The sequence below is a fragment of the Arachis ipaensis genome, chromosome B09, assembly GCF_000816755.2.
Source record: "Arachis ipaensis cultivar K30076 chromosome B09, Araip1.1, whole genome shotgun sequence".
NCBI lineage: Eukaryota > Viridiplantae > Streptophyta > Magnoliopsida > Fabales > Fabaceae > Arachis > Arachis ipaensis.
This window is the reverse complement of record NC_029793.2, coordinates 2,470,567-2,482,500: the sequence shown is the minus strand read 5'-3', so window position 1 is coordinate 2,482,500 and position 11,934 is coordinate 2,470,567. Positions and strand designations below refer to the sequence as shown.

The window sequence follows — 11,934 nt, the reverse complement described above, 5'->3', positions numbered from 1 at the left end:
TGTGTCATTTAGTCAAATTATTATTATCTTTTTAAATTAATTAATATATATATGAGAAATAGGGGTCCATGTTGCCATGGTTTGCCACTACTTTAGGAAATAAGAAGAGATGACAATAACCTTATGTTTTGTCCAAGAGTGAGTGTGATGGAGGTGGAAGCATTCATTTGTTATTTTGTTATTCTTCCTTTTTGCTTTTGAGTTTTTGTTAAGGATTTGGATTTCCTTGACAATGCACCTTCCATTTTGTTTTGGTTGTTAAACTTGTTTCTATCAATCAATTCATTGCTAAAAGTTTAAATTATAATTTTTTTTTAAATATATCAGTATACTGTTTTTAAATGTGCTCGTATACTGATGTTTCAGTAATTTTTAACTGTTAATTTTAATTATAAAAAATATATATAATATATAATTAAAATCAACGGTTAAAATTTACTGAAATACTACCGATATATTTAAAAGTTTTTCCAATTATGTAATCTATAGAATTCATATATGAATTATTATAGTTGGCAATACTTTTTGGTATTTGGCAGCTAGTAAGAAAATGATTGTACAAGTAAGAAAAATCGAATCTTGCAAACGAGCAATAACTCAAATGGTATAGTCTTCTCATATTTATCTAAGAGGTCGCGGGTTCGAGTCGCTCTCTTTTTTATAAAAAAAAATAAAAAATTTAGAGATAAGAGTATTCTAATGATTGAAGCAATTTTTTGTATTATATGATATGAGTATGTTTATTGGGAAAAGAAATTACAAGTTTTATAAAGCATATATATTATATAATATTCTGAAATAGCTTCTTAGATGCACATACATATGACGTTACTGTTAATAAATATGTGGTATGTAGGAAATATACTTAGTTGGTAACTTGGTATACACTATGATATGTTAATATAATAATTTATTAAGAAAAAAGATAAACTATAAATGTTATATGAAATGTCCTCAAATTAAAAGAGGAGATTTATCATAACATAACATATATCAGGTGAATTAATAATTCTCTCTTTACTCATCTGTGAATGGTAAAACTATTAATAATTCATGAAAAAGAATAAATAACTCAATCCCGAACTAACTATTTCAAATTCTTTTCTTGTTCTGAACTATTTCAAATTTTTTTTTTTGTCAAAACGAATGTCTTATAGTGCAGAATTGTTTTTGTTATAGCAGAGGTTTTTTGGTTAATAGATTAGACAACTCTTAATTTTAAGTATCCCAGATAGATTGGACAACTCCCAATTTTAAATACACAGCACACCCACATTTCTCGCAATCAATAGAATTTTCCTCTTTGTCATAATAGAAAACTATTTTTTGGGCTGGGTCATAATATAACACCTTATTAGATATAAAACGTTTAGGAGGAAAGACCCAACAAAGAAGGCCTGTGATGATTTTGTGATTCTACAAAGTAAAGCACAAATAGCTGCAGAGATACAAACTTCTTGTAGTTTGATAAACTTGTAATTTTCTTTTCTTTGGGCTTAGGCCCTCTATGTTTACCAAAAAAAAAGCACAAATAGATGGTGAGGCTTTAACCAAATTTGAGTCGGTCCATTGGTTAGCTCACTAATCTGCTTAGATAAGTATCGAAAATTCGAATCTTTTCTTATGCATGCAATAATTCATTGGCCAATTGCATACCCTTTAATAGAGCTCCAATCCACGATGAATTAGTCCTTAGTCTACTGGACTGCCGAGACTTTAACTCAAGTGGTAAATCATGTGTCTTTTAATATGCTGTATGCAGGTTTGAATTTTAACGAATGTCAAGCAGTGAATAGGAGGTAGGATTCCTTAAGAAAAAAGCACAAATAGGTGTGTATGGTTCCTAACAACTAAGGAGGACCCATTATGAGGAATATATATTGATCCTTAAAAAAAAAGGATATTATAGACAAGTAAAAAACTAAACTCTCTTGAGCAAAAAAAAAATATGAAACTCGTAAAATAAATGACTAATTATCTTGAAGGCTGATTGCCAAAAACAAATGGCCACATTGTGGACACAATTCCTTCCTTTATTCATTCTTCACACAGGAACACTAGAATGTAATAGCTGTGATGTATTTATAGAAGGGAAGAAAAAACAATAAAAAAAAGGAGGAAAAAAAAACTGTACATTTCAAGGAAAAATGATGCATCTAGGTTGGCTTATTTCCACTCTGAGTTCTCTCCAAAATCTTAAAAGCCAGCAATATATTCTCATATAAGGGAACCTAAGTAGCCAAGATGGGGTTTCTTCCTTCATCTATCTCAATAGTTAGTAGATGCTTCGGATCCGACCCGTTTGGACCCTCCAAGTAAAGCGTCGGAAGGTAAGCGTTGTACGCCGGCAGGTAGCGAGAAACGAAATCTCTCACCTGCACAGTGCAAACCATGAAGAAAACAATCTTGTGTTAAGGTCATGAAAAGACATCATTGGTCATTGGTCATTGGTAAACAATTGAATTAATCATGCAAACATAAATAAGGATGTGGAGTTAGTATTCTAAAGGTTTCAAACATAGATTTGGTTCCTCAAATTTTAAATCAGATAGTAGTTTAGTCCTCTGATATTATATTTAGGCATCAATTTGTCATTAAATTGATGGAGGGAGTAATAATAAACGGACCTCATCATCAGACATTCCAGGTTTTCCAGCCTCTCTCATCGCAATCTCAGCCTGCGAATTTGGACAACATGCAACAGAGACGTATGTGTTACGACTAGGTTCCGAATATAAACATTGTACAATTTAGTAAAGGGGTGTCAAAAAGCAGAGCTACCTGCAAACGCCATTGGTAGACACAACTTGGATCCTTAATCTTGATGACTATCCATGATTTTATGAATTTGTCCCATGCATCATAATAACCTTCAAGGTTTTTATTCACAGTTTCTAGCTGAAAAAACAAGCATTTAGAACATAACCTACATAGATCGCATCTTCGGATATTCAATATCAACAGCTCTATAAGCAAACTAAATATGAATTTCAAGTTCTGACCTGAGGATCAACAGCCTTCACAACTTCCATAGGAAGAGGCTTGAAGCCGAGCATCCAACCCTCAAATAACACAACCTAGACAGTCATTCATGCACAATAATTGAAGTATTAAAAACTCGACATCTGTATTTGTTTCATGGCAAGGCTACCCCCAAAAATTTCATTATACTCTTAAGTTTAGTTCAGCCAGAAAACCATTTTTCTTTTTTTCCAAAGCTGGATATCACCAACCTTAGAGCCTTATAAAGAATTCATGTTAATCGACATCAGTAAGATTTGGTCCGTTTGCCTTTACTTCATCGGTTACAACGTGAAATTAATCTGTCAGGAAAAAAGGAAAAAAAAGAAAGGGATTAAGAATTACAATAGATAATATGTTACCGTAAGGGGTCCTTCGACCTCTGGCCAAGTTGAAGGATCAGCACGGTCGCCTCTTCCGTTGAATGCAGACTGCAGAGGCAGAGAAATAAGCATCAGCAACAATGAAGCAAAAATGTATCAAAATAATGAAAATATGTCTAAGCTAAGCCCTTACTTTGTCATATCGAGGTGGCTTTATCTTCATACCTGAAAACTTCAAATGACAATGAATTATGAATAAAATACTTGAAGAAAAAATAAAAAAAATAAACAACTAAATTTTGTCCAAACCTTCTCTTGTCAATTTGGACAGAGCTGTTAAGGTTTCAACAGACAAAGGAAGATCGTGGCTTCCTGCATTTCCTCGGAACTGGGAAGCAACAAGGCAAAAAAAAATTCTAAGCAATCAAAAAATATCTCCGCACAATACTAATCACTTGCTACTCTTCGACAAATCATGTGGATAACTACCTCAAGAAGGGCATTTCCTGGATTAGCTTCTCTTAGTTTACCCTGCAACCAAAATACATAATTTGTCAGCAAAACAAAACAAAAAAAGATCAAGATGGTGGCACTAATGGAAAAGGCACGAGGTGATTGCGATTTTCTTATACCTGACCTTCAGCCGTCAAATAAAAGTCATCTATAGATATTGTTGCCGACTTCCTGAGAATTTCACCATATGATGTATCAGTCATATGTTAGCACACTTCAGACTTCACTTTCAGACAGTAATTAGTACAACAAAGGATAATAAATATACACGATTGCTTCAAAGTTTAAAGCAAACCTGCCAGTCTTCTGAAAAAGATAATCAAGAGCAAAGACAAGGGTCGTCTTTCCACAACCTTGGGGAGCACTAAATCCAATCTGAGCAATAGTGCAGAAATATTTATGATTAATTGATCATCACTAATATTCGGTATAGATGAAGGAAATTAATAGTAAGCTGCATAAAAGAAAATGAAACATTATAAGGAAAGAGAGAAGTGTGCAATACACACCACTAAAGGAGGTATATCTTCTTCATTTTTGAATGTCGACCGATGTTGCTTAATCTGATCTTCACACCAGAGGAAGACCGGTATATAATAGTGATAGATCCTAGCTTTTTGAGGCACCGTTAAGTACAACTCGTTCAACTGAAACAATTGAGATAGCAGCCGACCGTATAACAACCACTTATCTATGGACTCTGCAACCATCTCTGCAGTCACACCTATTTTTTCTAGCAAAGGCCCTGAGCATATAAACTCAAAAAGGTCCTGCACAGAGGAAACTTGAGCCGGTTTCGTAGGGAATACGGAATATAAAGGACCTTGCCTGTATTCATTGATGCCAGCAGTATTTGTTGAATTAAAACCGTGTTGGAGCCATGAATTTCCACTGCCTACAGGAAGCAATTGGAATCATAAATGGTAGCTAATTTTTCGCAACAAAAGATTAACAGCTATTTCAAAGAAGATATGAATTTCGACACAGTTATAGTGTAATGTCAAGTTGTCAATCAATCATACATTGAGGTCTATATTACAAAAATCAAATACTTCTAGCTGTCTTTAATGTTGCAAGTGATTGTATCAAAACAGTCACAGTCATCATAAACACAACACAAATAGTCACTGTTCTTTTCATAATTTCTTATCCTGTTTCTGAATGAAAGAAGTTAGATTATGGTTGAAAGTTGAAACTCTAGCATAACACAAGACCTAATAATCCAACATGCAATCCCAATTTTTTCTAACAGGCTATGAGTTTTGCATAGACCTTAGATTATAGAAACTCCGATACCTTATCATATAAACACTTATCCTAAAAGTTTAAGCTATTCGTTAGAGTCACAGTCTTCAATCTCCAAATTTATAAGAAAAAATCTCAAAATAACAGAGTAAAGATACACCAACACCACTGTTTTAATTAAACAAAATAAAGAGAACTTCTTTAATCAATATGATAAGATAGTTAAACAAGTAGAAATGAGTGAAAATTGAAGGAAGTGGATAGGGGAAAAAAGAAAAAGTACCTGACTTTGAAGAGTGGGTTAGGAAGTGAGAGAGCTTAGAAGAAGAGAAATGCAATTTGAAATTGTTAGAAGAAGGAATGTTGATGTTGTTAGTGTTAGAAGAAGAAGAAGAACAAGTGAAAGATGGCAAAATTGTTGGGTGGCATGGTTGAGATAACACATTCAGAGAAGAAGCCATGTTTCTCTGTGACTCTTCTTCTTCTTCTTCTTCTTCTCTCTAAGAGAGAGAGAGAAAGAGAGAGAGAGAGAGAGAGAGAGAAATGAAGGAGTGTTAGCCGCAGAGTTGAAAAATCAGGTTTTGTCGTTGACCCATTGAGGAACTCTTGTTCATTCATAAGCACATGATCATGATCACGATGATGATGATTGGGTCAGGAGAACCATAAAAATTCAAACCCCAAAAAAGAGAAAAAAGAAATCTTTTAGGTTGATTTAGACAAAATTCATGAGAAATTTTATCATGGCAGTGAAAATGCTCACCTTGTTCTGTGACGGTGTGATTGAAGGTTCGATTTTCACCCATGAAAATGGAATCTTTTTCAATTGTTTACTTCTTCGAAAAGAGTTCAGAGTTGAGAAGCAAATTAGTTATTGCTATGAAAGGTAAAATTCGTGATTTCGATTAAATAATAATAATAATAACAATAAATAGAATAAAAAATATTATGTGAAAATTAGTTTTTTAATATTAGTCGTGTAATTTGAGTTAATGATAGTAATATTTTTTATTTTTAATACTAATAATATTGTTATATTGGTCTTTAGCAATTATCTTGTCTAAAAGTGGAAGGAGGATTTTTTGTAATAAAAAAACAGTTTTTAAGAATTTTAGTATGTTTGAGAAATTGTTTTTAGTAAATTTATATAAAAAAATTGAGATGTTACGATTTTCTATTTTTTCATAAAGTGTTTGAAGGTGAAATAAAATATTTTAGTATTATAATTATAATTAAATGTAAAATAACTTTACTTTTTTTTAAATGAAAGCAGAACATGCTATAAGAACCCAATTGTCCAAAGCATAAGATAGTGTCATTTTGATACACAAAAATTCAAAAATATCCAAGGCATAAAGATAATGTCATTTTGTTACACCCCACTAAATAATTAAAACCATGCAACTTTTGAGTTCAAAAGATGTTCCAAAGGCCTAAGATCTTGTCATTTTGTTACATCCCCACTGAACAATAATAATATTCATCACATTTGAGTTTGAGAAATGTCACAACAGTGCATAAGATGTTGCATTTTGTTAAGAAATTATCCAAGGCAAGAAGGTGCCTAATCTTGGCTTTGTGGTTCTATCTCAAACAACTCAGCATGAACCCTAGCCAAAATGATGAAATAATGTATTTACAAAGATATTCAGAAAAGAATAGGATAAAAAAAATGAATGGAAAGATTAGATTAGAAACAAGATTTTCTGTGATGAGTAGTGTACATATAACTTAGGAGTCCCTTTTTGCATTTAATTGTCAATCTCAATCATTGATAAATCTTCATTCTTCAGAACATAGTTTCAGGTAGTTTTGGTGGAGACAAGGACCCTACATATTTAAACTGAAAACACAAAATCAAATGTTGTTTTTAGTTGCTTCTTCGCGAAGTTATGAAAATAGAAAACACTGAAACTAAAAATATGAACCAAATAATGCACAAAAGTTGTACCTTGTCTTGACTGTACTTCGAGCGAATCGCAGTTAGAGGGCATCCATTGATATTCAACTGCAGATCTTGTAATGCAAGAACTGTGGTTTTCAAATCTGATGCTTTGTAACAAGCATAGTGCTGAAGAGTTGGACTCTGTTTCATAAACAATGGTTTTTTGTTTTTTTACTTTGCTTCACATGCAAGTAAAGAAGACATGAATTAGAGACAGTACTAACCCATGGATGTTTTGACTGATCCAATGTCCATTTGGCAAGGAACACAGCTGATGCAGCAATGGTAGATGGAAGGAAATTCAAGAAACTATATTCCATCAATGTTAGTTCAGCTAGATAGTTGGCCAAGTACTCCAATTCAAGGCTCGGACTCTGCGAAAATTTTCGGAAGATGAGTTTTGCGAAAACTAACTCTTAAAGCCTACTTTTCACAGTATGGATTGAGAATCAAATATGATACTATATGATACGAAAATATGACAAGTTTATAAATGATTATGAACAAATATTATAATAAAATGTTAAAGAAAATGTTATTTTTCACCTTAGATGATGCTTGAGCAGCTTGAAGAAACCTCCTAAAAAAACCAAGAATGTAGCAAGGAAATTGCATTAAGGATCTTCAAAATCACATTTTGAAATTCCCTTTATCATAGGGATATGAAAAATTATTACCTGAGGAAACTTATTGTAGTGGGAGCAAAAAGCTGATATCCAGAAGATTTCAACACTTGGCTCTCCATTTTCAGTACCTGCAGTTTACAATAACTATACATTGCAAATGGTTCCAAAATCTATGCATAATCATGTGTATATATATGTAAAAGAAACTGCAGTCATTAATTTCTAATTAGTTTAATTATTATGCACTATCAGTGTAAAAGAGTTTTGCAATGGACATACCTCTGCTTTCGTGTATGTGTTGTCTGTGATGTAGCAAAAATCTTCGATTCGTGGGGCATTAATTTCTTCATACTTCCTTCAATCACAGAAAACAGAAATTGACATCTTCAAATACATTAAAATGACTGATAAAAGTTCTTAAAAATAAGAGTACTAAGAATACTTGTTATAATTGATGTCAATTAGCATAAGAAGCATGTTTCACCAATGGCTAAATTTGGAATCACAGCAGCATCAACTTAAATGAAAAACTCAATTTTAATATCCTGATAAAAGGGCTCATTTGAAGAATATGAATGCAAATTCATGAAAAGTCTTCATTGAATTCGAGAACTCACGAGGCGATTAACATGCATGTGATCCCAAGTAGCTGAAGTCTCTGTCTTTCTATGTAATTTCTGGAGAGAAACCAATCTATGAGATACACAGTGAGATAAAGAGTGTCTAGTCCCAATCTGTATTCCTCAGAAACCTGAAAAAGTAACATTGGAAGGAGTAAAAAACACAATTTGGCTTATGTAATACAAAGAAAAAGTTTCCATTTCTTTTGCTTTTTCTCATAAATTTGTTAAGTTACATGTCTCCTCAGTAAATTAAAATCTCCATTGTACTCATGGAATCTCTATGATATTTTCACATTATTTTCGTGGCATTATGATATCTGTAACACTAGTATCTTTAGCTACACTTTACATTCCATCATTGTATTATTTGAGAAAAATTAAATTATGCAAACCTCTACAAGCCAATCGACCAGTATCCCGCGCATGCTTTGAGTGATGTCGTGCTGCTTTGTGTCCATAAAGTTAGGATTCGGCCTTCTTGCGAGCTGGAAAAGAAAAATACATTACACAAACAAGTTCAAGACAACAAAATATATAAGAAAAGCATATGATATGACAGAATAATTATGCTAATTATTCCAGTTGTATGAAACTATTAGAATTCAGGAACCTCATAATGTTATAAGACTCATCATGCCAATTATAAAGTTTATAACTATCTTCTGCTTATTAAGAGCAAGGTTTCTTAGGGTGATAGAGGCAATAAGATGCATAGTTCCTAGTAAGCTGGTACAAAGATGGGTACAAGGTTTGTTTCGATACACAATTCACTACCTTTTTGAGATTAAATTACAAGCATTCCTTCAGAAAATTTGGTATGCAATGTACAGAGAAATGAGAACACCAAGGTAATTAGTAATGATCACAAAGCAGAAGAGTGCTGCACATGGTGGCATGAAATTTATAACACAAACCTCATAAACTCGCAAGGTGTTATAGATATCAGCAGCATAGAGGCTGCACAACTGAGGATCTTCATTATCATCATCTATGTTAGCAATCTCTGGATCCCTTAATGCAATTGGAAAAGGGCTACACTTCTTGGCTGCAAAAATTTCAAAGTACTGCATGTCAGTAAAAGTATACAACAGAGAAAAAGACATGAAAAAATGTCAATAGTGAAAGTTATTCACTTTGTTATGGCACAAAAAACTCATAACTCAACATCCCAATGAAAATTGTCAATTGAATGCATAATGACTAACCATGATCAGTACAATATGCTTCCAAAAATCATTAACCAGGATACAAATAAAAGTTCAATTGTTTCCAAATATATGTCAGCTATGTTATCACCAATGAGAATTTGCACTTCATAGAACTTGGTACTTGTGAAGAGATATATCATAACAACATCAACAAAGATGTTTTATGTATATGATTTTCAAATCACATTTGCCAACCCACTTTCTATCACTTTATTGTTAATAAAACAAATATCACTTTATATACATCATGATCTATTTTTGAAAAAGACAATATTCAATATGGTAACTAAAATCACAAAAGTTAGAGTATTTAAATTTTAAGAATTGCATACACCCTACTTAATATGCAGGGTAACATATAAACATTGCAGACTTGGGCTGTGATAAAAAAAAAACAGCAAAAACCTTTCTTCTGCGAAATCAAAGGCAGAGGAGAGATTCCTGATACATGAGTTTTATCATCCTTGCCACTCTCTTTCACACTTAGCCTAATGAGTGCATTGTTTTCTGAATTAATTGAACAAGATGCATCTTCTGATTTAAGACCTGGCTCCGGAAAACTCTTTGTTTTGCAGTGAACTCGAACATGTTGCTGCGCAGCAGCAGAAGGCGCCACTTTGGAAACATTGATTCGACTAGCCTTTGCCAGCTTGCTCTTCTTACCCTGGCAGTAGTCACAAACATCACTCTTCAGCAAGGACAATGATAGTGAGAAACCTTCCATGAATGCAGTATCAATCAACCAACAAGAAAATACTTTTGTTAAGAACCTGAATTTTAGTTGAATTGAAACAGCTCCTGTATGTATTCTCACAGAAAACATTAGTAACATCCTGAAGAACAGCTCTCTTCTTGCGCTGAAGACAAGCATTATCAGAAACTGCTCTTTTTGGATTGGCTCGCAGCTGCGGCTGCTTCTGATTCTTCTGCTTTGCTGGTTCCTTCAGTGGTGGAAGCTGTCCTGATGCACGAAATGCAGCAGCTCGAGCACGAGTCAATCGACAAGGGAGCTCTCCAGCTTTCAAAGTGACACTATTTTCTTTCATGTCTGCAAAGATTCTGTTCCACAACAGAAAACAGTGCAGACACTAAATCTTGATGTAAGAATAATCCTGCAACCAGAATGCATTATATTCTAAGTAAGAAAACAATATAATTTTTAAGTGGTTAGAGGTTTTAAGTGGATCAACAAAACAACCTCAAAGCAACACCAATTCACTAAGAACTATCAAGCACCTGCATCAACTTAAGCTTTTCTTGCTCTATGTTTTGAAATTCAGAAAGTGAGTAAGTATGTAGATCAAAACCAAGCATATCATAACTGTTTGAATCACAACATAATTCAATTTATCCCTAAACAACAAACATTAAGCATAACTATAGAAAGAGACAAAGACACAGAGACTCTTTTATTACAATAGAAAGCAGATCAAGATAAGGCCTAATTGCAGCAAAATATTCATATACTTGAAAAAGAATGATTAAGATTTTATGGACAATGAAAATTCTTCTAAACAAACAAAAAATAATAAATCTATCATGAATATTTTTGTGGGGTGAGTTCCATTGAGAATGTCTTGTCAATAACATAAGTTTATTTGAAAGAAAAATAAAAAAGATGCCTAATTAAAAAATTATACATGTAAAAGAAGTTAAAGAACAAAGAAATTAAACAATTCTCATCCAATGAAAAAATCAAGCTCTTGTGCAATGTAACAGCTACATGAAAAAAAAAATTAAATAAAATAAAAGACAAAAATAAAAAAGGTTAAACATTAAGAAGCAGTAAGAAATAAAATGCTAAAATGTTATCTTTAAATATTTCATCTCAACCACATTCAAATGAATACTCTTACACACTCTTACTTAAGCCACATTGTTCTTACATCTTCAGATAGTGAAAAAATCATCTAAAAAAACCCCAACTTTCTATTCATTTCTTGACTTTTGTAGCATTTTGACTATTTTCTATCAAACCTATGTAGCAAAAATCAAAATTAGCCAACATTAACCACAAACTCACTTCAAGATTCTTCATTTTACTTCAAATCCAAAGGCTTTACCCTTACAAAATTAATAACCCAGAAAAAAAAAACTTTTTTTAATCATTTTTTTCAGCTTGAGTTGAGAGATAATGCAAATGATGAAGTATAAGGACCTGGGTCTATCTATATCTTGAAAGCTCCATTACCACCACCTCCATTGAAGAGAGATAGAGGTAGGAGCTCAGAGAGAGAAAGCTCCAAAGTTCTTTTCTTTCTTCTCTTTTTTCTTTGAAAGAAGAAGCTTTTGGAATGGGAAGAGACTGAGCGGGATGTGGATGTTTAAAAATCTTGTCCAAAACAATGGTGGAGAATGAAAGAGAACTTAATAGAAAGAGAAAAAGAAAAATAATTTGTTATTGAAATAATAATATAATAAAAAGGGGAC

General features: G+C 32.8%; 2 protein-coding genes across 5 annotated transcripts; both read right to left on the bottom strand.

Moving 5' to 3' along the window:
• LOC107618024 (D-glycerate 3-kinase, chloroplastic) lies at positions 1,964–5,965 on the bottom strand. 2 transcript variants are annotated; one of them, XM_021110846.1, is made up of 12 exons: positions 5,866–5,965; positions 4,367–4,752; positions 4,153–4,232; positions 3,977–4,028; positions 3,834–3,875; positions 3,654–3,732; positions 3,538–3,569; positions 3,384–3,452; positions 3,003–3,077; positions 2,782–2,898; positions 2,628–2,678; positions 1,964–2,375 (listed from the first exon to the last, which is right to left on the bottom strand). In XM_021110846.1, the coding sequence occupies exons 1-12, from the start codon at positions 5,906–5,908 to the stop codon at positions 2,232–2,234; spliced, it is 1,170 nt and encodes a 389-aa protein (XP_020966505.1). In that variant the 5' UTR covers positions 5,909–5,965; the 3' UTR covers positions 1,964–2,231. The 2 variants fall into 2 exon arrangements, with proteins under 2 accessions (XP_020966505.1, XP_016175432.1); XM_016319946.2 differs by lacking the exon at positions 5,866–5,965 and adding an exon at positions 5,386–5,808.
• On the bottom strand, positions 6,387–11,854 carry LOC107618023 (cyclin-A2-4). Of its 3 annotated transcripts, XR_001615124.2 has the most exons (13): positions 11,663–11,854; positions 10,275–10,616; positions 9,910–10,168; positions 9,211–9,341; positions 8,689–8,781; positions 8,291–8,424; positions 7,953–8,028; positions 7,725–7,801; positions 7,594–7,627; positions 7,272–7,421; positions 7,054–7,188; positions 6,827–6,945; positions 6,387–6,712 (listed from the first exon to the last, which is right to left on the bottom strand). XR_001615124.2 is itself a non-coding variant. In XM_016319944.2 (12 exons), exons 2-12 carry the CDS (start codon positions 10,548–10,550, stop codon positions 6,892–6,894), a joined length of 1,419 nt encoding a protein of 472 aa, XP_016175430.1. In that variant the 5' UTR covers positions 10,551–10,616; positions 11,663–11,854; the 3' UTR covers positions 6,387–6,891. The 3 variants fall into 3 exon arrangements, 2 of the variants coding, with proteins under 2 accessions (XP_016175430.1, XP_016175431.1); XM_016319944.2 differs by having other exon boundaries at positions 6,387–6,945; XM_016319945.2 differs by having other exon boundaries at positions 6,387–6,945; positions 10,051–10,168; positions 11,663–11,853.

Excerpts from the sequence above, each read along its gene's own strand:
- LOC107618024 (XM_016319946.2), bottom strand. The coding sequence starts at position 5,563 with ATGGCTTCTTCTCTGAATGTGTTATCTCAACCATGCCACCCAACAATT. Across the intron at positions 2,679-2,781 it reads TCTACCAATGGCGTTTGCAG|GCTGAGATTGCGATGAGAGA; the intron begins GTAGCTCTGCTT and ends CCAAATTCGCAG. Across the intron at positions 2,376-2,627 it reads CTGGAATGTCTGATGATGAG|GTGAGAGATTTCGTTTCTCG; the intron begins GTCCGTTTATTA and ends TGCACTGTGCAG.
- LOC107618023 (XM_016319944.2), bottom strand. The coding sequence starts at position 10,550 with ATGAAAGAAAATAGTGTCACTTTGAAAGCTGGAGAGCTCCCTTGTCGA. Across the intron at positions 8,029-8,290 it reads ACATGCATGTTAATCGCCTC|GAAGTATGAAGAAATTAATG; the intron begins GTGAGTTCTCGA and ends CTGTGATTGAAG. Across the intron at positions 6,946-7,053 it reads CGAAGTACAGTCAAGACAAG|TTTAAATATGTAGGGTCCTT; the intron begins GTACAACTTTTG and ends TTGTGTTTTCAG.